Source organism: Lonchura striata, chromosome 18 (genome assembly GCF_046129695.1).
Source record: "Lonchura striata isolate bLonStr1 chromosome 18, bLonStr1.mat, whole genome shotgun sequence".
Lineage (NCBI taxonomy): Eukaryota > Metazoa > Chordata > Aves > Passeriformes > Estrildidae > Lonchura > Lonchura striata.
In genome coordinates, this window is record NC_134620.1 from 13,191,408 (window position 1) to 13,216,716 (window position 25,309).

Sequence of the window (25,309 nt, forward strand, 5' to 3'; positions counted from 1 at the left end):
TTATCTAATTTTTAATTTTTATAATTTGTACATCTTCTTTTGAGTTACCTGCCCAGATTCCCTCTACAGTCACACAGAGAGGCAGGCACTGAGCAGCTCTGATTGCTGTGCTATAATAGATCCACTCTGGATCAGCACAGTAGTTACAGGTGTATAAAACCCCTGTCTGCCCAGGTGATTGAGAAACTGAAGCTGGCTGAGACGACTGCAGCAGATATCGACCTTCTCCGAGATGGCTACAGACCAGCTGCCAAGAGAGGGGCCATTCTCTTCTCTGTGCTGGCTGAATTGGCATTTGTCAACATCATGTACCAGTTCTCACTGGTCTCCTTCTTAGAGGTTTTTGGATTCTCTCTTCGGAAATCCATGCCCAGTCCTATTCTTCCTAAGAGGTTAAAAAACATCATGGATACACTGACTTTGTACACCTACAACTATGGCTGCACAGGTTAGTGCTGTTTAACCAGGGGCTGAGACTCTGTAGTGCAAATAAAGGTGAAGCCCTGACTTCAGCTGGTTCATGTGAAAGAGGAAGGTTGCCAAGCTGGGAATTAAGTGATGTTCAGGTCTCATCACCTCTCCTGGTTCACACTTTCCTCCCTGCTATTTCTGTTAGAAGAACATTGCACATTACCTATGCAACTCTTGGAGAAATATTTTTCTTTACACAGTTAAAAGTGGTAAAGGCAGCCATAGAGCTCACAGGGGCTGTATTGACTCTTAAAACCTGACTCAAAGCCCCAGCTTTGATCCCCTGATCACAGAATCATAGCATTGTTCAGATTGGAGAAGACCTTTAGGACTATCAATTCCCAGTATCAACCAAATGATCTTTGTGGGGTGACCAGATCACAGAATGCTTTGGGTTGGAAGGGACCTTAGGAATCATTTGGTTCCAATCTCCTGCCATGGGCAGGGATGCCACTCACTAGATCAGGTTGCTGAGGGCCCCATCCAAAATGGCCTTGAGCACTTGCAGGGGTGGAGCATCCCATCAATCCCACGACAGATGAAGGATGTGGATTGAAAGATTGCTACAGTTGCACAAGCTTTTGCAGCTGATTTTTGAAAATGTCCTTTTAATGTAGGCTTGTTTGAGAAGCACAAGTTACTCTTCTCCTTTGATATGACTGTCAAGATAGAACAAGCTGAAGGTCGAGTTCCCCAAGAAGAATTTGATTTCTTTTTGAAAGGTAAAGTGAATATTTATGTGTAAGTATATAGCTCTATGTAGCAATAGCTATAAGATCTTTTGAAGAGACATCTTTGACTAGAGATGATTTACTAGGAGGCAGCACCTCAATAAGGGCTCCCACTGAGGAGAGCTGCACTGTGTTGGGTACACAAACTGGGGGTCCTGCCATTTCTATTGCATAGTAGCTAATTGTAAGGATGTTACAGGAGGAAAGTAATTTGACTAGGTTGTAGTTATTTTCTGACGGTGTATGCATGATTTTAGAAATGTTTGCAAAGATAGAACTCTGGCTTTTGCAAGCACTTGTGAAATGCCATATTTCCTTCAGCAGACCAGTCTAATATTACAGTGCTTCCAGGAACAATTTTCCACTTGGCTCCTCTGTGCAGAGGGACTGTATGTGTGGTCATGCATTGGAGGGTTTCTGACATGGACACTGACTCTGGTTTCTGAACGTGCCTAGGCAATATTTCCCTGGAGAAGAGTGCCCGAAAGAAACCATTTGCTTGGCTGCCAGATCAAGGCTGGGAAGATCTAATTCGCTTGTCTGAGCTATTTCCTGAGAAATTTGAATCTCTTCCAGATGATGTGGAAGAAAATCCAGATGTATGGAAAAATGTACGTGCTTTTTTGCAATGCTGTTTTCTCTCCTAGTTTTTCTTCTGGTATTAAATGGTCAAGTGTGATGCAATGTGTCAGCACTCCACAGGGGAGTTGTCACTGTGGGCTTCTTCCCTCAAGGCCTTGCTTTGCTTCTTGACCTCAGTTAGTGATTGGCTTATTTGCAGAAGAATTAAGGACTTTTATTATTTAAAAAACAAACCAAAATATCTTCCCTGATAATGCTTTAGAATTTTTATTTGTCTTTATTTGTTAGAGGAGTTATTTACCCTTCTGTGGAAATTTTCTGTTCATTTTGACAGTCAGCACTTCAGTGGTGTTTTTGTGCAGCTGAATTGTGCTTTGATCTTCTTGTGGCAGTGAATTTTATAGGCTATTGGCAAACACAGATTTCCTTTGTTCCTCCTTTATCTTCATTCCATATCTTTTTGCTTTATAAGAAGTCTTCTTGCAAGCAATCTGTTAATACCTTTTTGCTTTTGATGGTATCTTCTATATCTTAAGATAATTGACATAAAGTGAAAGTACAAATGTGTTTCTGGACTTGAATACTTCATACTAAAAAAGCTGAATTTTTTACATTCACCTGAACTTTTAATATTTATTTGCAGCTGATTGACTTTCTTTGCTTTTGTTGTGCCTCTTAGCCCCTCATTCATCAAATTGATTTTCCTAATAATTTCCCTGACAGAGCCACTGGATTCATTTGTGTGCTATGTTTTCTTGCCAGTGGTATGACACAGATGCTCTGGAGCAGATGCCACTGCCAATGCACTACGAGGGCAATGTCACAGAGTTCCAGAAGCTGCTCCTGCTGCGGTGTTTCCGGGTGGACCGGATGTACCGCGCGGTGATGGACTACGTGACGGTGACAATGGGCGAGACGTGAGTCCCTGTCCTCTCTCAGATCCCAGCCACAGCCCTCACACAGAGCTGCAGCTCTAAGCAGCTTTGTCAGTGGTTCTGTAATGTGCCTGAGGAGCAGAGCAGGGTTGTGTCTGAATGATTTCCATGTGCCCTTGCTGGACAAGGCTCTGTTCACACGTGGCAGCTGCTCTGTGCCAGTCAGCCAAATCATTTGGCTTCTCCCTCTGCCAGGTATGTGCAGCCCCCCGTGATCAGCTTCGATGACATCCTGCAGCAGAGCAGCCCTTTCTCACCTGTGGTTTTTATCCTAAGTCCTGGCTCTGATCCTGTCAGTGACCTCATGAAACTGGCTGAGAGGACAGATTTTAAAGCAGATAGACTCAAATTCCTGGCCATGGGACAAGGCCAAGAAGAGGTAACTTGGATGGGAGGGTGGGAATGTGCTGCGTGCAGCAAGTGTGAATTGCAAGCCATGCTCCTAATGCTCTAGGACTGATCAAATTTCCTTTCCATAGGTCTGCTCCATTTGAAAAGGAGTTACCTTATGGTTCTGACATAGATTTGTCAGTTTGGGAATGACATTTTACTGAACATGAAAGGGACCATTTGGCTGACTTGCTGCTGTTCGGGTGAGGGTAGATTCAGAATCAGGTTTTTGGCTATTAAAAAGTGGAGAAGATGTTGCTGTGTAGGGACATGAGGTACTTGGAAGTTACAGTGTTTGCTACCAGAAAGTTCTGCTGCTTCTCCTGCCTTTCCTGTGACTTTCCTTTTTGTTATGGACACTAAGGCAGGATGTCCAGAGCTTAACAGCTGATTGAATTTGCCATGATTTCAGTCAGTGGAAGAACTCCTATCAGACTCATTTAGGCCACCACTTTCCTAGCAGGAAAACCCACTGCACGAGCCCATCAAAGGCAGTTTGTTCTGAGGGTAAAGGGAGAGTTACAGGTGGTTCTCTCTCTGTCCTCAGATTGCTTTGCAGTTGCTGGAGGAAGCAGTGGTTCATGGACATTGGCTCATGTTGCAGAACTGTCACCTTTTGGTGAAGTGGCTCATCCATCTGGAAAAGGCCACGGAGAAAATTACAGATCCTCACGAAGACTTTCGCCTCTGGCTGACGACTGACCCAACGAAAGGCTTCCCAATTGGAATCCTGCAAAAGGCCTTAAAGGTGGGGAAACCCCAGCCAGGAGGGCATGTCCTGCCACTGGTACTCAGCAGAACAGGCTGGCTCTGGGAGGAGCCTGACCTGAGTGCAGCACATTGGCCCAGGCTTATGAACGCACTTTTTATCTTTATTTAAGCCAAATCCTTTCTTCATCACCCTATTTATTTTCCTGGCATGTTTCCTTTGGGTGAAAACTGTTCAGCAGTTATTTCAAAGCAGGGGTTTGTGAGTAAACCTGGAAATGTGACAAATGGTCTTTAGATTTAAATGCTGCTAGATTTAAAGTGAGGAGTACCTGGAGAAAGAAATAGTCCTGTCAGCCCTGATGCTGCAGTGCAGAACCAGGGCACTGTCAGCCTGGCAGTGCCAGTGGAGCAGATGTTGGAAGTGGATAATGGTTTCCAGCTGCTACTTCAGGCTGCAATATTTATCACTAAAGGCTGAGCTGATTTTATTTTGAAGACACAGGCCATTATTCTGGCCTAATGTTCTTTTCTGTGGCTGCTTTACTGCTGCTGTGGTGCCCTGTCCTGTAAACATCGTTATTTCATTTCACAGATTGGAAAGCAGTGGCTGTTCTCCCATTCCTGCAGTGGGAAGGGAGCTGCAGTGGATCTTTAAGGCTGCAGAGCTGCACTTTGTGGGCCTTGCCAGGAGCAGTGAGAACTGAGGCTTTAGAGCCCTTTGCCAGAGCTGCTTCCTGGCAGCTTTTTCTGTTTGATCAGCAGTAAAGCCACACTGTTAAAGTATCTTACTGTGAGGATATAGGGCACATTAGAATGTGTAAAGTACTGGTATTTCAGTAAACTAGATCTTCAAGTATGAGAAATGTTCATGTCTTGCCAATAATATTACTAATTCCAAAATAATACAGAGTTCTCTTTGCATAGGTGCGTTAACCTTGATAAACTTAAAAGGTCTGTTTCATGTCTTTACTTAAGAAAAAAATCCATATTTGATAGGCATTTGGAAAACAACTTAAAATGTCAAGCTTGCATTGTATAGCTTACTTAATGTGATATATTTATAACTTATTTCCCTTAAGTTATCCAGTACTTGATGGCTTCCCTAATTATTTTGATAGGTTGTTACAGAACCACCTAATGGTCTGAAACTGAATATGAGAGCCACCTACTTCAAAATTCCCCAGGAAGCCTTAGAGCAGTGCCCACATCCTGCCTTTAAATCCTTAGTCTACGTCTTGGCATTTTTCCATGCTGTGGTTCAGGAGAGAAGGAAGTTTGGGAAGGTTGGCTGGAATGTACCATATGATTTTAATGAATCTGATTTCCAGGTAAGAAAACAATTGCTATGGCTGTTATATTCCTGAGTAGCTGAGATTATTTTTGAAAACACAGAATTCCTCCAGCTTTAACCTTTCTCAGAATTAGATTTTACATAGTATTTTTTTTCTGCTTCTGAGGAGTCATGTACATTCCTGATCTTCTATAATGTCAATTTAGGATGCTAAAAATTAGATTCCCAATATTTTACGTTTTTATTGCCTCTCTCATGGGTTTCTTTTCTTAAGGATTTATACTTTTTTTTTATTTCAGAAAGAAGTAATTGTTAGTTTTCAAACAAGAACTACATTAAATAAAAACTATGAATATGTATATTCTGATTTATGAATCTTATCTCACATGTTCCAACAAATTCATTAGGTGTGCATGGAAATCCTTAACACATACTTGACAAAAGCTTTTGAACAAAAGGATGATCAAATCCCTTGGAGCAGTCTCAAATATCTTATTGGGGAGGTGAGTGCTACAATGTCACAGCAGTTCAGATAAATGAAGTTTCCTTTCTGCATGGGCTGCATCAAGTAAAGCTGGGAATCTTTCCTGGGCAGGTTTGAAACTCCAGGGTAGCCCTGAGCAAGGGCCTTAATCTCAGTCTCAGGGAATTAGGGCCACTTGTGTGCTTAATTAATTATTAAAAAACCACTGGGGACCCTGTGTGGAGGGGCACAGGGCTCTTGGCACGCGGTGTATCAGTGGAGTTGTACAAATGTGTGTTCTTAGAGCTGCTGCAGCTGCCCTGCACTGCTGCAGGAGCTGCAACATGAATTCCTGCAGAAAACTCTTCCTTTGGAGCACTGGATCCCAGCTGAGCATGAGCTGGTACCTCAGGAAGGCCCCACTGCACACAGATCATCCAGATGGGTGATGAGGAGTGCCCAGAGCAGCTCTCCAGACCAGTGCCAAATATTTCTTTCCTGTCCGCCTGAGAGGGGACTGAAGATGTCCCTAAGGGAGACCACAGGCACTGCAAAAGCAAAGAGCATTTCTGACCTTTCTGAGATTTTTTTGAAGTGCATTTTCTGCTCCAAAAGCCAGTGATGTAACATTGGTGTCACTGATTTCCAGGTCATGTATGGTGGGCGTGCAATCGACAGCTTTGACCGGCGCATCCTGACTGTCTACATGGATGAGTACCTCGGGGATTTCCTGTTTGACACATTCCAAGTGTTCCATTTTTACAAAAGTGACACAGTCGATTATAAAATTCCAGCAGGGAAGGGAAAAGATGACTTTGTTGGTAAGAAATGCCTCTCCTGACACATTAAAGAAAAAATCTGCTTCCACTGTAGATTGTCTGTATACATTGCTGCTGGGTGTGAGAAGTTGAGCAGAACACCGGGCACTGCTGGTGTGTGGATTACAGGAGCAGTCCTTTGGAATGTGAGCTTGCCACTGAACTCCTTGGGTGTTTAAAAAAACCCAGAAAATAACCCAAACCACAAAACCTCAGTAACGCAGCATGTTAATTTTGTTAATGATATATAATATTTCTGTGGGGGAGTCTCTGTGGTTAGAAGTATTTATTCTGTGCATTACTCCAACACCAGGTTTAGCATTTGATTTTTTTTATTCAAGCAGAGCAATAGCAAAATTGCTGTGGTGTTCTGGGTTACCAGAGCCTGTGTGTGGTTGTATTCCAGAGGCCATAGAAGCTCTGCCACTGTCCAACAGCCCTGAGGTCCTGGGCCTCCACGCCAACGCCGAGATCGGGTATTACATGCACGCAGTGCGGGACATGTGGGGTCACCTGCTCGAGCTGCAGCCCCAAACCGGTGAGTGCTCTGAGCTGGGCTGGTGAACAGGAAATCTCAGACTGAGTGGCAAGTGCTGAGCCCTGGGGTAGGGACAGCAGCCCCTGTGTGTGAGGAGTGAGGTGGGGGCTGTGTGCGGCCTCGGGGAGCAGAGGGAGCGGGACAGCCGGAGCAAGGCTGCTGCCAGCTCAGCACCTGCAGGGCTGTGGGCAAAGGTCAGGGCTGAACAGGAGGGGAGACTGATGCCAAAAGGTGACTCAGCTCAGAAGATTTAGTATAGATTTTGTGTTACCAGAATTTTTTTGGTTTCAGGTGAAACTGGTGCAGGAATTAGCCGAGATGAATATATTGCAAATGTTGCCAAGGATATAGAAAACAAATTACCTCAAGTATTTGATCTTGACCACATACGTAAAGGTTATGGAGTAAACATCTCCCCTACGACTGTGGTGCTGTTGCAGGAACTGGAACGTTTTAATAAGCTCATTGTTCGGATGGGGAAGTCCTTGGCTGAGCTACAACGTGTAAGTAAAATCCCAGCAACTGGATGGGAGCAGCTGGGCTTTGCCTGCTTTCAGAACTCTCACCATTGTTCCAGGCCTTGGCTGGGGAGGTTGGAATGAGCAGTGAACTGGATGACGTGGCTCAGGCCCTCTTCAATGGGCAGATTCCTGGCATCTGGCGGCGGCTGGCTCCAGACACCCTCAAAACACTTGGAAATTGGATTATTTTCTTTAGAGCTCGATATGAGCAGTACACCGCCTGGGTAAGCAAGTGCCTGCAGACAGGCTTTTGTTTTGTTAACCTGCACCATGTGCTGTGCAGGCTGGGGCAAAGCCAGTGAACACTTCAGGTAAGTCCTTGAAGTGGTACTAGCATTCCATAACTGTGGATGCAAGGCAGCCTCAGCCCAGCTCGTCTGCAAGGGCAGAGTGGGCTGAGCGCCAGGTACTGCCCATCCCTGTCTGTGGTTGCAGGTCAGCGAGGGAGAGCCTGAGGTGATGTGGCTGTCAGGCCTGCACATTCCCGAGTCCTACCTGACGGCTCTCGTTCAAGCCACCTGCAGGAAAAACAGGTGGCCCCTGGATCACTCCACCCTCTACACAGAGGTAACCAAGTACAGGAAAGCAGAAGACATCACAGAAGGGGCTGCTCAGGGTAAGTGTTTTCAGAAATATTAGGCAAAAGCAAAGAAGCAAGTCATTGGTGAGAGAAAGGAAAAGGTTGGTGAAGTATCAGAGAATAGTGGTGGGTTGGGACTTCACAGTCGTAAGAAAATCCTTCAGAGGTCGTGTGGAGCATGAAGAATGGTCTGGGCAATCCTGTCCGTCCATCCATCCATCCATCCATCCATCCATCCATCCATCCATCCATCCATCATCATCCAGGCTGTCCCTACCTTTCCCAGGCTGCTACGTGTGTGGATTGTTCCTGGAAGGAGCAGACTGGGACATAGACCAGGGCTGCCTCATCCCGAGCCAGCCCCGTGTCCCGGTGGTGGAGCTGCCCATCCTCAGGATCATCCCCATTGAAGCTCACAGACTGCGACTCCAGGCGAGTCTCCTTTTCCCTTCATTCTCCTGTTACACCTCCCCAGCCCCACCCTCTCTGCCCACCAGCTGCATTTCGTCAATCCCACTCCCATCTGAAGCACCTGCTTTCACACTTATCCTTACACAAACCATCCCTACACTTTGTTTCTTCTAAGGGGATTTCTGCATTTGTTGCCCCTTTTCCCTTCTGGGACAGGGATCTTGTGACACAACTCCCCCTACTCTTTCAATTACCTCCCATCCCCAGGAAATGACATACAGGACATGTACATTTTCTGGGTAGTGGCTATTTAAGACCTCTAACCAAAACAGTGAATTTCTGAGGGCAGTCCTGTGTCCTCGAGGCCCTTGCTGTTTGCAGTTCCAACTCGGTGTCTGCTGCCTCCTCTCGCAGAACACGCTCCGGACGCCGGTGTACACGACCTCCATGCGCCGCAACGCCATGGGCTTCGGCCTGGTCTTCGAGGCTGACCTGTACACTACCAAGCACATCTCCCACTGGGTCCTCCAAGGTGTGTGTCTCACCCTGAATGCTGAATGACAGTCACACATAGGCACCATGTTCTTCCCCCTGAATGAAAACCTTCAGAGGCGTGGGGAGAAAACCCTCCACCCAAACAGAGATCTGGTACCATATGTGGGGGTTGTGTTCACTTAGGCACACCTGACTTTAGTTAGAATTAGCTTGGTTGTATTATACTCCCAATAAATGTGTTTGAGAATAGGGTTTGTTTTGTAGATGGTGTTTCCTTTTGGAACGGCTCCAAGGCAGTCTGTGGCTGCAAAGAAAAATTAATTTGGTCTCACACACACAAAGACTACAGTTTGCCTGGGTGGTTGTAAGAAATGTCTTTAATTGCCCAAAGCATCACTTCTGCACTGCCTGGAAGCAGTGCCTCCCACCAGCCTCCAACAAGTGGCAGGGTAGGTCACTCATACAACACATGACCATAAGAATATGGTGCCAACAACCAAAGTCACCAAACCAGCCGCTGGTTCACACAATGCACGCAAAAACAGTACACCTCAGAGTAACAACCTTGCCTTAACCAACCCCTTTCTGACCCCTCCCCACCACTTGTGAAACACATTCCTACCACAGAGCCAGCAAGGCGCGAGGCTGAGGCGGGTCTGGGACTTGGGGACAGCGAGTGACAGAGGGCAGAGCCTTGCCCGGGGTGAGCCCTGCTGGAAGGGTCATGCTGCGGGAATCGAGCGGGACCGCAGGCGGGAGAACAGCTCTGCCAGGGCCTGGGCTCTGCAGGGAGACACACACCAACACAGCTGCAGAAAAAGCTTACAAGGGGCAAACTACAGCTGCCAAGGGGAGGGGACGGGGCAGGCAGGGATCCTTCGTCAGCTGTCACAGAGAATACACGTTCCAAATTTTTAAAGGCACATCATAAGCTTAGCAGCATTTGGGAGCCAGTGTTTCTTGCTGGTCCTACTTAGAGGCTGCAGACAAGAGTGAAGCAGAGGTGAACAGAATGTAAGAAAAATGGACAAACTAGTGCTCCTATCCCAAAACTACATACCCTCCCAGCTCCTAGTATGCCTTTCTTTCCTAGAAAAAAATCCAAAAAAAAAGGAATCAAGTAGTCTAACAGCTGTTGGGTCTACCTGCTACTTACTAGAAAGGAGTAGGGGAATCTGGTCAAGTGCAAGGCAAGTCCATCCCAATCCACAAGGACAGAAATCAAGGATGCCAGGTTCTCCTGTATGGATCAGTTACATCACTTACAACTAAATACTCACATTTTAGAAGGGCAGCTCAGGTTTCTAGGCTGGCAGCAGCCGGCACTGGTCTGATGATGCCCAGACCAGACTAAGGTTTTTAGGAAACAAAAATAATCCCTTTACAAAAAAAGTGCAGGTTAGCGCATAAAGAACCATTTCCATATTGGATAGCCAGTTACATTTCCTCCCTGAAAAGGAGCTCGGAGCCAGTATGGAAGGTGCTACAAGTGCAGTGTACTGACTAGCATAAAATGTGTTGTGAAGCTATTTGATTAAAAAAACCCAAAACGATCCCCACAAACAACCCAGTGTTCATACTCTTCCTATGAGAGTTATTAACCCTCATAAAATGATGCTTTCCCCACCCATATTTTACTTAAAGCCACAAACCAAAGTATTTAGGATTAATCAAGTAGTGCTTGCTGGGGCTCTGGGGACAGGACATCCTTAGGTCACTAAAGTGAACGTACACGTGCCCAACTTTCAGTGCTGCTGCAAGAGCGGCTGTGGCAGAGGTCAGTGATGGCTCTGGAGTGCTCACACACACAGTGGAGACAAGAGAACCCCTGCCAGGTCAAACATCACCAGCCAACACGCGTGGCTGCAGTGTGAGGGAGGGGTGTTCTCTCTAAGAGCGCTCGCTAACAGCCCGCGCCTTGGTCCACACGTGCAGTTACACTACATGGAGCAACACTTGGAAGCAAGCGGTCAGGTCCCCCTGGTTTGGCCACAGCATGGAGTGGTTGTATACCATATGCCATATGAACACAGTCCTAGGAGGTTTTGTTAGAGCAGAATGTATTAATGGTGTACCCGGGAGGAGTTTGGCATGCATGGGGCATCAAAAGAAACTTCAGCGCAGGTGCTATTTACCCTACAGGCTCACAGTGCATGACCAGCACAGAACAGCGCTGCTGTGGTGTTCTCAGACAGTTCTGTCTGTGCCCGGGTGCTTTCTGACCGCTTTGTTTCCATGAACCTGATCCACTGCCAGGGTCTCCACCTCCTGCGGCTGGGCGGGCGCGGCGTGGTGGATGCGATGAGCCACCCCGATGTGCGCCTTGTGCGGCTTCTCGCGGGCGGGGCTGTGCGACTCGCCGGGCGCGCGATCCGAAGGGATCGGCGGAATGACCAGCGGCCTCTCCTTGATCAGGTGCACCTCTGCCGTTTCCCTGGCCAGCAGGAAGGGCGTGGGATCGGGCATGGCATCCACGGGCTCTCGCAGCACCAGCTTCCGGCTCTCCGACCCTATTCTGTAGGCCTCCTCGAACTCGGGGTTCAGCGGCGTGGACAGGCTCTTCTTCATCCTGCGCCGCGGCGTCTCCGGCAGTTTGTCCTTGGGGGGGGACGGTTTGTAGCCGGACAGCACGGGGCTGCCAGAGGGCGTCCCGTCCGAAGTCCCGCTGGCACTCATCAGCTTCTTCTTGGCCGCGTGCAGCTGAGAGGTCAGATAGGCAATCGTGCTCGCTCTCTGCTCCAGTTCACTGGACAACATGTTGAGCTTATGGCTTTTCATTTTTAACTCTTCCAAATACTTCTTTTCCCTTTCTTTAATAGTGTTTTCCAGCACCATGATCATTGCATTCTTTTGTTCAAGTTCTTTCAACAATTCACTGTTTTCAGCTTCTTTGATTTTCAGCTGAGCTTCAAGATCTTTGCACTTACTTTTGAGTTCATCACTTCTTGAACCACCACTTTCTAGAGGAACAGGAGAAGCAGAAGTGTTTTAAATTAACAACAGCCATTATGTAAAACAGTACACTAGGGCTCCTCTTGTCATCCCTGAGAGGAATCCAAAAGGCTAATTTCATCCCTGATCCAGGGGGTTAACCTCAGGGAATTATCTTATTCCTGCTCTTTACCTGTTGTTAACATAATACATATAAAATAACTAGGATCTAGTGTGCACAAACACACACACATATATACATATATATATAAATAAAAGCTTTGTGATTAATTACAGCACCAGCTCAGCTAAGTTGTAAAAATAGTCTCACTCTTCTGGCCCTAAAATTTGTGTCCTGTGTACCCATATAGCAAGCAGGAATTGACTGTATAGTGGAGTCAGCAGTTCCAGGTGCTATTCCTGGCTCTTTCACAGATTTCCTGTGTAACCTTGGGAAAGAACTTTTGATATTTACTTCATAAATAAGTAAGTCTGGAGAGTAGAAAAGAAAATACAAGCATTGAAAAAAAAAATAGTAAATTGAACATGAACATTAAAAAAAAAAAAAAGGAATCCTTACCTGACAAGTCTGAACTCTTTACAGTCAGTTCATAGGTTAAATCTGAGGAAAAAAAGTTTTTATTTTAGTTAGAACATCATCATGGAGCTCATACATCACAGCTTTCAATAAATACAGAACTAACTCTTTCTACTACCCAAAGGAAGAATAGGAGATTCACTGCAAATTAGCAAATAGGTAAAACAACTGAACAATCAGCTTTTTTAAAGAACAAATGAAAAAACTTGGCTTTGATCAGCCAGTTTGCCACGAGACACAAACTGCAGACCCTAAATCCACCCTGCTGGTGGGCTTTGCTGCTGAGTCCCCGTGCTGAATGGGAAGCAGCCCCTCCAAGGAACGGGTACCTGTGCAGCGCTGCTGCAGGCGGCGCAGCTCCGCGTGCAGCCCCTTCAGGGTGTTGGCGTGCTCCCGCTGCAGGAACAGCAGGTTCTTCTGGGCACTCTGCAGCTGGTTCTCCAGGGTTGAGGTGGCCATCCTGACCCTGCCAGGGAACAGACATGGAATTGTGATGGTGAGTTACCTTGCACATATAGGGATCCTCCCTCCGCAGCCAGCATCAGTTTTTCTGCCACAAATGGTTTTTATGCTTTAGGACTATTTTGATTACAAAGTGCTCCAAGTTCATAAAAAACTTAATTATACTGTAGGCTGGAGCAGGGAACTTATTTGTTTGGAGTTAACACATTTAAAGGATTAACTTCAGACAGTCTAAGTCATTAATCCCGTTACAAGTTAAAAGCAGAGTTCTGAGGAATGGGCTACTGTGCCCATCTTGTTTCCACTTACCCCCAGGGACAGAGGGATTGGTAAAATCCTTGGCAAGAACAAGGCAGAAAGCAGCTCTAAGGAGAAAGGCAAAGCAGGGGTCTGAGCAAAGCCAGGCTGGTGGCACTGCCGTGGATGTCCAAACTGAAATGTGGGCACTGGGACCAGCACAAGGGAAGCTCTGGCTGCTCTTGGGTTTCCTCAGCACCAGGCCCAATGACACAGAGCAAGACAAGGATAATGCTTCGCTCAAAGAGAAAACAGACTTTTCTTGCTCAGTTACGAGTATGTGGAAACCTGTTACACCACTGGGTTTCCCCTCCAGCACAGCCTTATAAAAGTAAGCCTTGGCTACAGCACTGCTCACGCCCAAAGATAGGCACAGTTAGCAGAATGATGTTGACAGACATCCTTGAAGACCCCTGTGCTGCCAGCAGGAAAGGCTAAATTCTGTTGTATGTGTAGAAACCATTACAGTAATTAGGTTGCAAGGGTAAGTGAAGAGTCAGAACTCCTGTTGCCTGGACAAACACCTGCAGTGGCATTGCAACCATGCCTGGAATTATGGGACCACACATGGTGCCCAAGGGTTTGCCTTGCCATGGCAAGAGCTTTCCATTGGGACTCTTTGATATGAAGTCTTATGGCAAGAATTTTTTTCTACCAGTTTAAAATTGGTAGAGCATATGCTCAGAGCAAGTGACACACTTTTGTTATTCCTAAACATATCACAGGCCCGCGTTTAATTTTATACTTTTATTCCCCAAGGAACACCAGACTTGGTACTCCTGCATCTTGGTGACACATTAAAGCACCTGGGGATGTGGTGAAGAAATCACACACACAGAGCTCTCCTGATTTCATCAGTGACCTGAACTGACTTAGTCTTCCACTGACTTATCCTTACAGAAACAAATATTTGATTGTTAATAAAATGAATGTGTGAAAGATGTTAAGAAATCCACTTCTGTGCAGGAGCCAAACAGCCTGGTTACCTTGTAACAGAGATCAAGGATTAAGTTCAGTGCCCAGGAATGTGGGTAGCAGTGACAACTGTGCTTAGTCCAGTAAATGGGTAATTTTACAATTACCATCGTTAGCAAACAAGCAAAAATAATGGACCAAACATATTCTAAAAATAGATTTCTAGGGTGGTTAAACAAATTTTGCAACACCCCATCATTGCCACACTAGTGGTCCCTCACAAGAGTTGGAGGCCTGTTGGAAGGGGCACTACACAGTCACAGCAATTACTGTGGGGCACTGTTAATTCTGAGGAGTGAGGATATTTAAGCTGTGATACATTTTCAGAGTGACATCCTTTGGCTTGCAAAGCTGACATCAGACAGACAGGAGCTTTACTGAATCATCCCATTCCTTCAGTGTTCACCCTGCTCTGATCGACCGAGCATGACAGCAGGACAAAGCCACAGCTGGAGCTCTCACTGTGCAGGACACTGAGGCTCAGAAGGGATTCTTAATCGAGGAATGTATTTTCCAAAAGAAACCCTAAGCTGTCATAGAAGTAGGTGAAAGAAAAGCCTCCACACAATAGCCCAGAGCTTCTGTTCTTACAGTGGGTATTAATAGTGGCTTTACACCTGTAACCATAACCTGAACAGGAAAATACTTGCCTGAATAGGAAAATATTTCATCACCAGCAACAGACAGTAACTGTTCATAGCTCAATCCTTGCAAATACACATGTTAATTAAAAAAAACTCAGAACAAGGCTCTCCCTATTAATCTCCTCAATTGCTTTTTCACTTTGATCTTCTGCATCTGAAAGATCACACCAGGATTACCTGCTCTGAAAAAAACAACTATAATCAGAGGCAAGCGAGGGTTATAGGCTTAGGAAGAAAATAAGAACTACCAGCACCAGAGCAGCAGCATCTTCCCTGCAGCAGCAGTGAGTTAATCAGTGAAATCAATCAGATCAACCCACAATGAGTTTTAGCTGCAGCCCCTCTGCACTAAGGAGTGTCCTACAACCCTCTGCAGCCTGTCTGTGCTTCTCCCCTCACAGCAGCCTGGTCTGCTGTCCCCTCTCCTTCCCTTCAAGGGAAAGCGAAGCCAGGGAGGTGAAGCCACAGCCTCCATGGATGTGTGGGCAGCAGATCCAGTTCCAAACCCACTCACCCACCCACTCAAGCCGTTTTACATGGCACACTCAGCACTGAGGTCTGGCCCTGTGCTCTGGGAAACAGCCAAAACCATCCACTGTCAAACCAGGGAAAGTGGCTTGCACAGTCAGGCACTATACAGAGACATGGATTTGCTATGTCCCACTGTCCTGGGATTGCACTAAGCTGATTTAATCTCAGGCTCTCTGAAACAAGAAGGTCAAAAACCACAAGAGAAACAGCAAATGCAGAAGTCAACGGTGCCCTTTACAGCCCAGAAGAGCAATTTCCACCTCCCACCATGGAAATTGGTGGGACAAGCTCCCAAATCTACCAGGCTCTGGCTGGATGCTGGCAGATAGATGACACCAGTGCTGGGAAGAAAGCTGTGACTGCATACACAGCACAAAGTTATGTCACTATGGTTTCTCCCCCTTCCCCTTTGTCTCCAAACAACAAAATTTGCTATGTTTTTACACAGACAGAACTGTGCAATGCAGAGCTTGGCAAAGTCCCCTGGGAACGTGCACAGCATTTGGGAAGGATGACAGGACACAAAGGGACACTGCAGTCTGCGGGGATGATGGTGAGGGTGACACATCTCCTCTCTGGCAGCAGGACTGGCCCTGAACACCAAGTGTCCCACCTTCAGTGACAGAGGCATTGTGTGGATTGTGCAACGCGTTCCACCTTTCAAACATCCACAATTTTTCATTTCCCAGGACCACCACAACACCAAATGTTTCTATATATAGTTCAGATATTGAGCCTCAACTCCTCCAAATGATGGAGTCACAATTTCTCTTGAATATAGCCAAGAAGGAGCAAATGGAATGAGTCAAATAGAATTCCCTTGGGAATGTTAAGTACAACACTTTAATCATGACTGCATCTTCCAGTAAAGCAGAGAAGGTAACTTCAATTATCATTCCTGTAAGCTCACCTTAAAAAGGAACTGTTCTGCCTCCTTACAAGTGCATGTTCTCTTCAAAAGGGAACACACACACAAAATCTTATATGGAAAAGGAAAAAATATCAAAAAAGAGCTTTTAAAATGCAACTTAATCACACACTCACCATAAACAGTCACTAACATTTTAACAGCCACATCTTGCCTTGCAGAGGATGTGCAGACTCCAGGCCTTTTTGGATCTTAAGCATTTGGAGGGAGTTCAAAATGTTTCAGGCAATGAGCATCTGGCTGCGTATCAGAAGCCTTTGCACAAAATCAGAGCATCTCTACGCCCTGCTGCAAGATAGGAGGAGGGAGATGCTAATCTCTGACCTTAGACACAAGTCCAAATGATGGAACAAAGCCCAAACAGCAATGATTTAACATTTTCATTCCTTTTTGGTACCCACTCAATAGAACACAATAACATCCTTTTATGTGGATGGGGTGACCATCACTTGAGAAGCTGCTTTAGCTCCCTGCCAACTCACAGCCTTGAAATATGTATGGGCAGACATTTTCCTCTTGACTGCTCACTGGCCAGTGCTCCATCAAAATGTAACAAAAGCTGCCAAAATATCATTTGTTTGCTATACAAAATACTATTTCAAGAACTAAGTAAGGACAGTGGATACCTCTTGTAAGAACCTCCAAAGTTTTAGCCAGACCCCATTTTAAAGGTTGTCACTGAACTGACCAGACTTATCTAAACACAGCTGCAACGCTGGAATTACCAACAGCCACTTTGTTGCTCTTTGCTTAGATCAGCTCTCCATCTCTGAGACATGATGCCATCTCCAAAGTGTTTGCTCAGCTCCCTTCAAAGGACGTATCAAAGGAGACCCTGCAGCCTCCACAGCCAGTTCAAGGGCTTTGCTCTCCTGCTTAGACATTTCTTTTAAGACCCCCACAAACTGATTCCATCACACCACTACACCTCTCCTGAGGTAGATCCACCAGTAACACAACTCAGTGACAAACTGTTCCAGTTCCAAATTTCTGCTCGCCCCTCATTCATCCGTGCATCAGACTGAGTCAGTTCAACTACTCCAGTGCTGCTGAAGTCAAGCTTTTCAGACACCACACTCAGCCTACACATCCTCCTCGGGGATCCCTCCCCTTCTCCAGGCTCCCTTATCAGTGAGGAGTGCCTCTTGCAGCACCACCTCTATCCTCAGCCTGCATTACAATAGAACAATGCTTACACATCATTAGTGACCCACTAATTTGTTCTCATCTTCTTTTCGTTTGTGTGTTTTGAGCCAAGCAAAATTAGTAGTTCTTTCCCGCAGACAATGGAGGGGAAGAAGGAATCGTGCCACTGTCCACCCAGAGGAAGGACATGATTTTGCTTTCTCAGCTCTCTTTCCATTTCTACTGCTTTTGATGCTATTTTACCCAGTGGTTTCTCTGCTTGATTTCCCCATCATTTTGTGATCAGAGGCTGTGTAAACTCTCTACAGTTAACCTCTGCATGTTCTGCAAGCACACATTTCAGCATTTTAGTACCAAGATGATTTTTTGTTACTCCTACAGCAGCTGGTAGAATAATTGAGTGGACACCATCCTGGCAGCAATGATTTAATTCTGGATGCTCCAAAGGAACCAGCTGGTACTTTTACACAGACTGCCTGCCCAAGTGCCTCACTGTCTACCTGGAATCAGGAGCACTGACAGGAATAGTTCACACGGTGTTTCCTCTGTCCTTGAGACCACCCAACCCCAGAGCTGTCACAAGGGAAGAGACTAAAAGGAATCAGATGTTAAAGTCACTACTGTGACAGAGACTATTACAGAACCAAACCAAACGGTCCTGCAGTGGCTTTTCACACAGACACAGTTATTATGACCAATACCAGGGTGTGCAAAGCTATGGCTGACCAGCTGTCAGGAACAAATAGCTTACTCTGGCAGGAAGCTTAGAAAATTACCGAATTTGAGCCTAATTCACTTTACAAAGAAAGCATTACCTAAATGACACTGACTACTTCAAAAGAACCCCTCTAACAATGATGAAGTGACAACAAAAGCCCTCACAAGCAAGATCTCATGTAGAAGAACAGGCTCTCTAGCACACACTCCTAAAGCATGGCTCTTCTATTTTATTCAGCCTTTCATTCTGAGGATAAAACAAGTAGTTATTTCAATATAACCTCCAGCAAAGCCACAGAATACAAACTGCACCCCAATCACAACCAGGCAGTCACAATATTGCCAAGACATGTTAGTCTTTCTAGTAAACCAACTTCGTTTGTCACAAGAATGACAAGAAAATTAATATTCAATTCTCCCAGACTAACACAATATTAATGTTACACATAAACCTGAGACTCATTCTATTTTTTTCCAAAGTCATTAAGAAAGTTCTCCAGCTTCAGTTAAAGCTGAATCAGAACTTAGATTAGTAAGGTAAGCTGTGGGTGGTTTTGCTACAAGGATCTGTTAAGTATAACTCCAAAGTCATGCTTAGAAATAACATTATACTATGGAATAGCCATGGGCTTTTTTCACAGATCACATACTCACTTATGAACACTGCATGCCCTCTCTTAATTTATTGCCCTCTATGATAAAGAATGTGTGAATTGCACCAGAAATTGAAGAAAATGTATTTATGCAATATAAAAATTTGCCCTTTCTGTAGCCTGCTGAAACACAAACCAAAACAATTACTATGCTGCTTTCACATAACCAACTTGGCTGGGCCTTTTCCTGCTCCCAAACACGACAAAAATCCATCACCACACAGACACGGGACCATTTCACCACCCAGCCCAGCCATGACTTTGTCTCACCCATCCCACTCACATACACTGAGCAAGAATTTAGTGCTGCATTCCTGAAATGCTCCAGAATCACCTTCCTGATCATTCAGTGAACCAGGTCAGGGAACTGGTGCAGCTGAAAACAAACCCATTTTCCCACTGGCTGTTTTCAGGTGGTGGGTTCACTGTGCAGCACTGTAGATGCCTGGGGAAGGTGAAAAAAATAAAAATAAAAAATAGAATCTGTAAGCAGGTCAGGGGAGTGGTACAGGCAGAACTGCTTCGTGCAGCAGCGCCAGCTCCAGGCACTCGCCTGAGCTTGAGCTCCTACTGCATGAACTGCAGAAATCACAATTTTCAGAGGTTACCAGGAATATTTTTGAAACATGGCAGAAGGCACTGAAGCCTTACAGCAAGCTAAATCTGTCCTGAGAGATCATTTACAGAGTGCAGCTATTCTAAAGCAACGCTACAGAACTGCACAACTATTTCTAGGCAAGTGTAACAGGCTGGGGAGATGCTTCTCTCTAATGCATTCTGTGCTGCTGTTTCATAAGGCATTGATTTTTATTATTTTAGAACAGCAACTACCATCAAACGCACAAAAATTAGTCCCCACTTTGCTAAAGGTTTTGAGAGCTGCTGATGAAGGAAATCTGGTAGTGGTGATGACCTACGTCCAAGTCCTTCCTTAAGCAACATTTTTTTGGTGTTAAATAGGATCCCAAAGAGGGCTTTATACCCTCCCTTACATAACCCAGGTAGCTCAAATAAAGCTACACAGCTTAAACCAAGCTCTCCTGAGGCTGGAAAGGAAACAAGCAGGCACACGTGTATTACAGAGGGAACCTGCTGGTTCTGACATCATTCCCACGGCTTTTCCTCACAGATGGACTCTCCCCGAGCTTGACACCTCTGCTCCACAGAAAGGCGATCTGCCGTGCCTTTTGTGCCCTCCCTCCGGGCATGGACTCGGGTTACAGGGAGCTACTGTTCCCGGCATATTTACAGCCTTTCTGGAGACACCTTCCATTCTGTTCACAGAGAAGCCATGGCATTGAACAGTTTTCAGTCAGTCCAGCGCTGTTTTTAAATAACACTGATTTTAAACCCCATGTCTCTCAATCAAATAATTAAAACCAACAAGCAGCAATGTAATTTAATATTTTAAATACAAACCAGAGGTTTCCTTGGAGTAACATGAGAACAAACATGCTCTCCAATAGCAGGAAAAAAAATCACAATCCAAATAAAAGCCTTTTTTCAATGATTATTTAAAAGCACTCGAACAAACAGCTTGCAGAACTTCCAACACATTCTGAAAACGTCAGTTTCAGCAATATTTTGTCATGCCTCTAACGTCTAGTAGTAAATAAATTTATTGTTTCTATTTATAGTACCATAGTCTTTAACATCACCAAGAGAAATGAGCTGTTAGATAATGGCAAAATTAAACAAAATTATTCACTGTCACATGGAGATAGACCAACACCCTGCTGGACATCCTGGTTTAGAGGAAGATATATTTTACATCACTTAAAAATGAGCACAGGGACACTACAGCCAGACAGGTGAAGGCAATGGAGCAGAGTGAGGGGCAGCAGGTGCTAACCACGGGGTTAACATTCCCACTCAGCTCCACTCAATGAACTGTTTGCCATCTCCATGTGCTGCCCAGATGAATATTGGATTTGTGCACAGCAAGGGGGCCGGGGTTTGTCTCGGCAGAGCCCTGCTGATAAGGGCTGTGCCTGAACAAAGGCACCCTCCCACCCCAACCCCAGGCTGGGGGTGCTGGCCCGGGGTACACAATTGGCTCCTTGAGCAGAGGCTGTCAGAGCAGCAGAGCTGTGCCTGTGCTGTGCCACTGTCACAGCCACTCGTGTCCCCCTGTGCTGGGCACCTTCTGCAACACCAACATCTGTAAATGTTCCTTTTGCTGGCTGTGCTTTCCAAACCAGCAATAAGGAAAAGCAGATTCACACACTCAACTTTGCCCGTCCTCAACTTGACTGCTGCATTTTCAATAAAGTGCTACTCAACAAAACCCATCACTTTTAGTTACTAACAGACACATATACATAAATATGCATAGAAAGTATCACTTGTCAGCAAAAAAATTATTCAGCATTTTAAATCTTCAGAAAGATGAAGATGTTTGTTCTCTCTATAAAATAAACTACAGCTTGCTACCTTTTTTAAACTTTACTATGCAAAATGAAATTAAACATGAACTTGAATAAAATGATTAATAGTAATCTTTTTACTCAATACAAAAATAATCCTTCATAGTTTTGCTACTTTAAACCCCTATTTTTTAAGTCACAGAACAGAAATAAGATGCCTAAAATTTACAACTGTCCTCCCTCTATTATGCTGTTTACAATGTTGAATAAATATTTTATTTTACTTTACATTATGATCCACATTCTGCTGTAACAGCACAGAACAGTTTGTGCTCTGCCTCCTGCACTAAAAGGACTGAATAATGTGGCAGGTCTGGATGAACAAATATATTGCCCTGAACACTTACAGCCTCTTGAAGTAGGGCACGCTAAGGAGCAGTGGGATTTGTGTAACACAACACATTTAAAAAATAATTTTAAAGCTGCTCTACAGTTTGCAAGAACTACTGGACTGGAAACTACTTAAGAGTATCTGGATTGGTCATGACACTTTTGTTTTTTTAAGCAGATGAGAGAGGAAACTTTACAGATATATTAAACAGAAGTACAAGAGGATGAAAACAAGTGCTTAGCATTAGTTTAGCCAATATTCTTTCTTTCCACTTAAGCAGCTGACACTTTCCTCTATTATGACCTTCCTGTCTTTCTTGTTTTACTGAAAATGACTGGTAGAGCCTCAGTACAACCAAGAGCTTGAAAAATCAACAATATTACAAGTCAGCCATTATCTGTGTATAAAGCACTTGCTTTAAATTGTCAAACCAAAAAGCAATGTGCAGTTTAAAAGCATAAATGTCAGTCTCCCAGAGGCTCAGTCATAATAATGCACTACAGAATTGCATTTGCTAATGAGCAAATTATATGGGAAAAGTCACTGTATTTACAGTCACATCCATTTGTCTTTTATTTTTTAATTAAGGAGTATAATTGATATTGCAAAAGCTCAATACAGCTTTTTAAGTGTAAGCATCTAAGTAAAGCCAACAAGTACCCTGGATGCTTCCTATGCACCTGCAATGCAGATCAAAATAGACAATTCCACCCCCAGGGCTACCTCAGCTTCTGTGTTCACATTTACCTTCAGTGTCTCAGCTTTGCTCAATTTAATACGGTGGGCTCAGGTGCATTCTGCTGCCGCCCAGGCTGGGAAGGGCCCCTCCTTCCTTCCTGCTGTCCCACCCCATGTCCTGCGTAGGGAAACTGCGTCTGGAAGCATCTCCATGTCTGAAGACGCCCTGCACTTCTCTGCCGCCAGATCCACAGATGACAGGCGTTCTCCTCCAAAGGAAAAACCTCCTGCTCTCAAACGAAGATTATTCCCTACCCACTCCAAAATACACACAATCCACCCGTCCAGCCCTTCGCGGGCCCTGTGTTAATCGTGACAACGACACTGTTGTCACATTGCAAAGTGGAAAGGTGCCGAAGCAAAAGGCGCCTGCGAAGGATGCGGGAGGATGCGGGGTAAACCGTGCCCCGGTGGGTGCGGGCGGTGCAGCGGGAGGCGACGGGCGGCCGCTCGCCTGCTCTGGGGCGCATCCCGAACAGAAATACCGACACGTCCTTTCCCCGGAACGGGCACGAACGGAAAGACAAGGGGCGTACAGCGCGATGTAGGGCAGTCCCTTCACCGCTGTGCTGCTCCGGGGACAGAACAGGGCGCGGGATGCTCTCGGGAACCGCTTTGGTCCGGCGTCAGCGCCCGGCCCGGAGCCGCCCGGCCCCGAAACGGCCGCCCGCAACCGGGGGGCTCCGGCCGGCCTCGGGGCTGTGACCGGCCTCGGGGGGCTCCGGCCGGCCTCGGGGGCTGTGACCGGCCTCGGGCCTGTGACCGGCCTCGGGGGGCTCCGATCAACCCTCGGGGGGCTCCGGCCGGCCTCGGGGGCTGTGACCGGCCTCGGGGCTGTGACCGGCCTCGGGGGGCTCCGGCCGGCCTCGGGGGGCTGTGACCGGCCTCGGGGGGCTCCGGCCGGCCTCGGGGCTGTGACCGGCCTCGGGGGGCTGTGACCGGCCTCGGGGCTGTGACCGGCCTCGGGGCTGTGACCGGCCTCGGGGTCTCCGGCCAGCTCCCGGGGGTCCGTGACCGGCTCTCGGGTTTCCGGCCGGCCCTCACGGCGCCGATCGCGCCCCCCGCCCGGCGATCTCCGCCCAGCCAAGCGCGGCTCCTCCGCCCGCCGCAGCTCCGGCCCGCGGGGTGCCCGGGGAGGGTCCCCGGGCAGGGCGGTGGATTCGCGTGCGGCGGAAAAACGCCCCGGCAGCGCCGCCGCCGCCCCGTTCCCCGCCCGGCGCGGGGGTCGCGGTGCCGCCGCCGCCCCCGCCGCGCCCGGCCCCTCACCTGTGCCCGGCCCCTCACCTGTGCCCGGCCCCTCACCTGTGCCCGGCCCCTCACCTGTGCCCGGCCGCGGCCGCTCCGCCGCCCGGCCCGCCCGAAGCAGCGCGGGCGCCCCGCGGGGCCGGCACTGACCGGCGGCGGCTCCGGCACCGGGGGCGGCGGCGCAGGCGCAGCGGCGGCTGCGGCACCGGGCCCGTCGCTGTGGCAACGGCGGCGCGGCCCCGCCCCGCGCACCGGAGCGCGCCCGGGAGAGGCAGGAGGAGGAGGAGGAGGAGGAGGAAGCCAGCTGTGGGGGAATGGGGGATGCGCATCCCCGGGAGACGCTGTCCTGGTTTGAGCCCCACGCAACTCCGCCCTCTCCCCGCCGTGGAATGGGGAGGGGAATGAAAAGTAAGGCTTGTAGGTTGAGGTAAGAACAGTACAGGAATTGAAAATAAAGTGACATAGAATAATAGGGATAATAATGATAATAAAAAGGGAAAGGTAAAACACCCCAGACAAACGTTGCACAATGCAATCGCTCGTCTCCAGCTGACTGGTGTCAGACTGCCCCTCCCCAAATCCAGACCAGCCCCCGGTGTGACTCCCCCAGTTATGCCACTGGGCATTATGTTCTATGCTGTGGAATATCCCTTTGGCCAGCTCGGGTCCTGTGCCAGCTTTGTTCCCTCCCAGTTTCTTTTGCAAACCTCCTCACTGGCAAAGCATGATACACAAAAAAGAAAAAAAAACCAACCACAGTTCTTGACTTAGGGAAAACAGAGCTTAACAAATACCAAAAGAGTGTGTTATCAACACCGTTCTCATTCCAAATCCAGAACGCAGCACTGTGAATAACTGAGCTCCCTCCCAGCTGAAGTGAGGACAGAAGTGCACCAGGTGTGTCCGTGTGTTGGGAGAAGTGTGTGTGCACGTGTGTGTTGGTGTGAAGGATGAGGGGGGTGGAAACACATCTGTGAGCAGAATTTGTGGTGTGTGATCTAAAGGATGATGGCAACACATGTGTGGATGTGTGGGAAACAGCCTACCTGGAGTTTGGGGGGTGTTTGTGCTATTGGCACACGTGTGTGTTTTTCTCCCAAGCCCACTGAAACAAAACCAGCTGCAGCAGAGCCCCTGGAGAGCTGTGGGGTTGGAATTCCTGCAGCCTGTCCTGCTCTACACTATCATTTCTGCATTAATATATGAATAAATGTGACCTTCAGCTGCCCACCAGTAGGGTAGGCTCTGGCTGTGCAGCCCTACATGGTTGGACATTCTCTGCATTTTCTCTATAAATCAGTGTTGAAGATTTGGCACATGGCATAGTCACTGGCCTGTGATTCTGTCTCTGGCAAATGCACACAAGCATTTATGGATGCAGTGTCTTTTCTATGTCTGTGATAGAAATAAAATACTTCATTATAAGGGGCTTCAAAATTAAGAGACAGAAACTTGGCTTTTGGAAGCAACCAATAGAAAAGGCCAATGAAGTTTTGAAAAGTGAGAGATAATTTTCTTAGTCAAAAGATGCACTATACACAGCACAGGGAAGTATTTCACACCTTCACCAAAATCAAATTCAGCAGCAAGCTGCCGACTCTGGGTCTACCTACCTTCAAGGTGATTCTGTTGTGTGTGAGGACACAGAGGATGGATCTTTATGTACTTTGCACCTTGCAGCTCCTAAAGCCAGGGAAAAGGAAGCACAACATAGCCTAGAGGGAAACATTTTAAAGAAAATTCATTAGCC

At 46.8% G+C, this 25,309-nt stretch overlaps 2 protein-coding genes across 4 annotated transcripts in view; one reads left to right on the plus strand and one right to left on the minus strand.

Annotated features, from left to right (window-relative positions):
• Positions 1 to 9,189, plus strand: part of DNAH10 (dynein axonemal heavy chain 10) — a 48,798-nt gene extending 39,609 nt beyond the window's left edge. Inside the window, exons 63-77 of the mRNA XM_031506278.2 lie at positions 175 to 448; positions 1,089 to 1,193; positions 1,659 to 1,813; positions 2,547 to 2,701; positions 2,915 to 3,098; positions 3,657 to 3,857; positions 4,939 to 5,148; positions 5,519 to 5,614; positions 6,224 to 6,395; positions 6,799 to 6,930; positions 7,222 to 7,433; positions 7,508 to 7,675; positions 7,887 to 8,067; positions 8,318 to 8,463; positions 8,857 to 9,189. Of these exons, the coding sequence (XP_031362138.1) occupies positions 175 to 448; positions 1,089 to 1,193; positions 1,659 to 1,813; positions 2,547 to 2,701; positions 2,915 to 3,098; positions 3,657 to 3,857; positions 4,939 to 5,148; positions 5,519 to 5,614; positions 6,224 to 6,395; positions 6,799 to 6,930; positions 7,222 to 7,433; positions 7,508 to 7,675; positions 7,887 to 8,067; positions 8,318 to 8,463; positions 8,857 to 9,003 (2,538 nt within the window). The 3' untranslated portion in view covers positions 9,004 to 9,189. The remainder of the gene's footprint in view (positions 1 to 174; positions 449 to 1,088; positions 1,194 to 1,658; positions 1,814 to 2,546; positions 2,702 to 2,914; positions 3,099 to 3,656; positions 3,858 to 4,938; positions 5,149 to 5,518; positions 5,615 to 6,223; positions 6,396 to 6,798; positions 6,931 to 7,221; positions 7,434 to 7,507; positions 7,676 to 7,886; positions 8,068 to 8,317; positions 8,464 to 8,856) is intronic.
• Positions 9,190 to 9,296: 107 nt separating this feature from the next.
• Positions 9,297 to 23,709, minus strand: CCDC92 (coiled-coil domain containing 92). Of its 3 annotated transcripts, none has more exons than XM_021532785.2 (4): positions 23,635 to 23,709; positions 12,796 to 12,932; positions 12,449 to 12,490; positions 9,297 to 11,897 (listed from the first exon to the last, which is right to left on the minus strand). In XM_021532785.2, the coding sequence occupies exons 2-4, from the start codon at positions 12,923 to 12,925 to the stop codon at positions 11,125 to 11,127; spliced, it is 945 nt and encodes a 314-aa protein (XP_021388460.1). In that variant the 5' UTR covers positions 12,926 to 12,932; positions 23,635 to 23,709; the 3' UTR covers positions 9,297 to 11,124. The 3 variants fall into 3 exon arrangements, with proteins under 3 accessions (XP_021388460.1, XP_021388461.1, XP_031362137.1); XM_021532786.2 differs by having other exon boundaries at positions 23,617 to 23,698; XM_031506277.1 differs by lacking the exon at positions 23,635 to 23,709 and adding an exon at positions 13,238 to 15,624.
• Between the last annotated feature and the right edge of the window lie 1,600 nt (positions 23,710 to 25,309).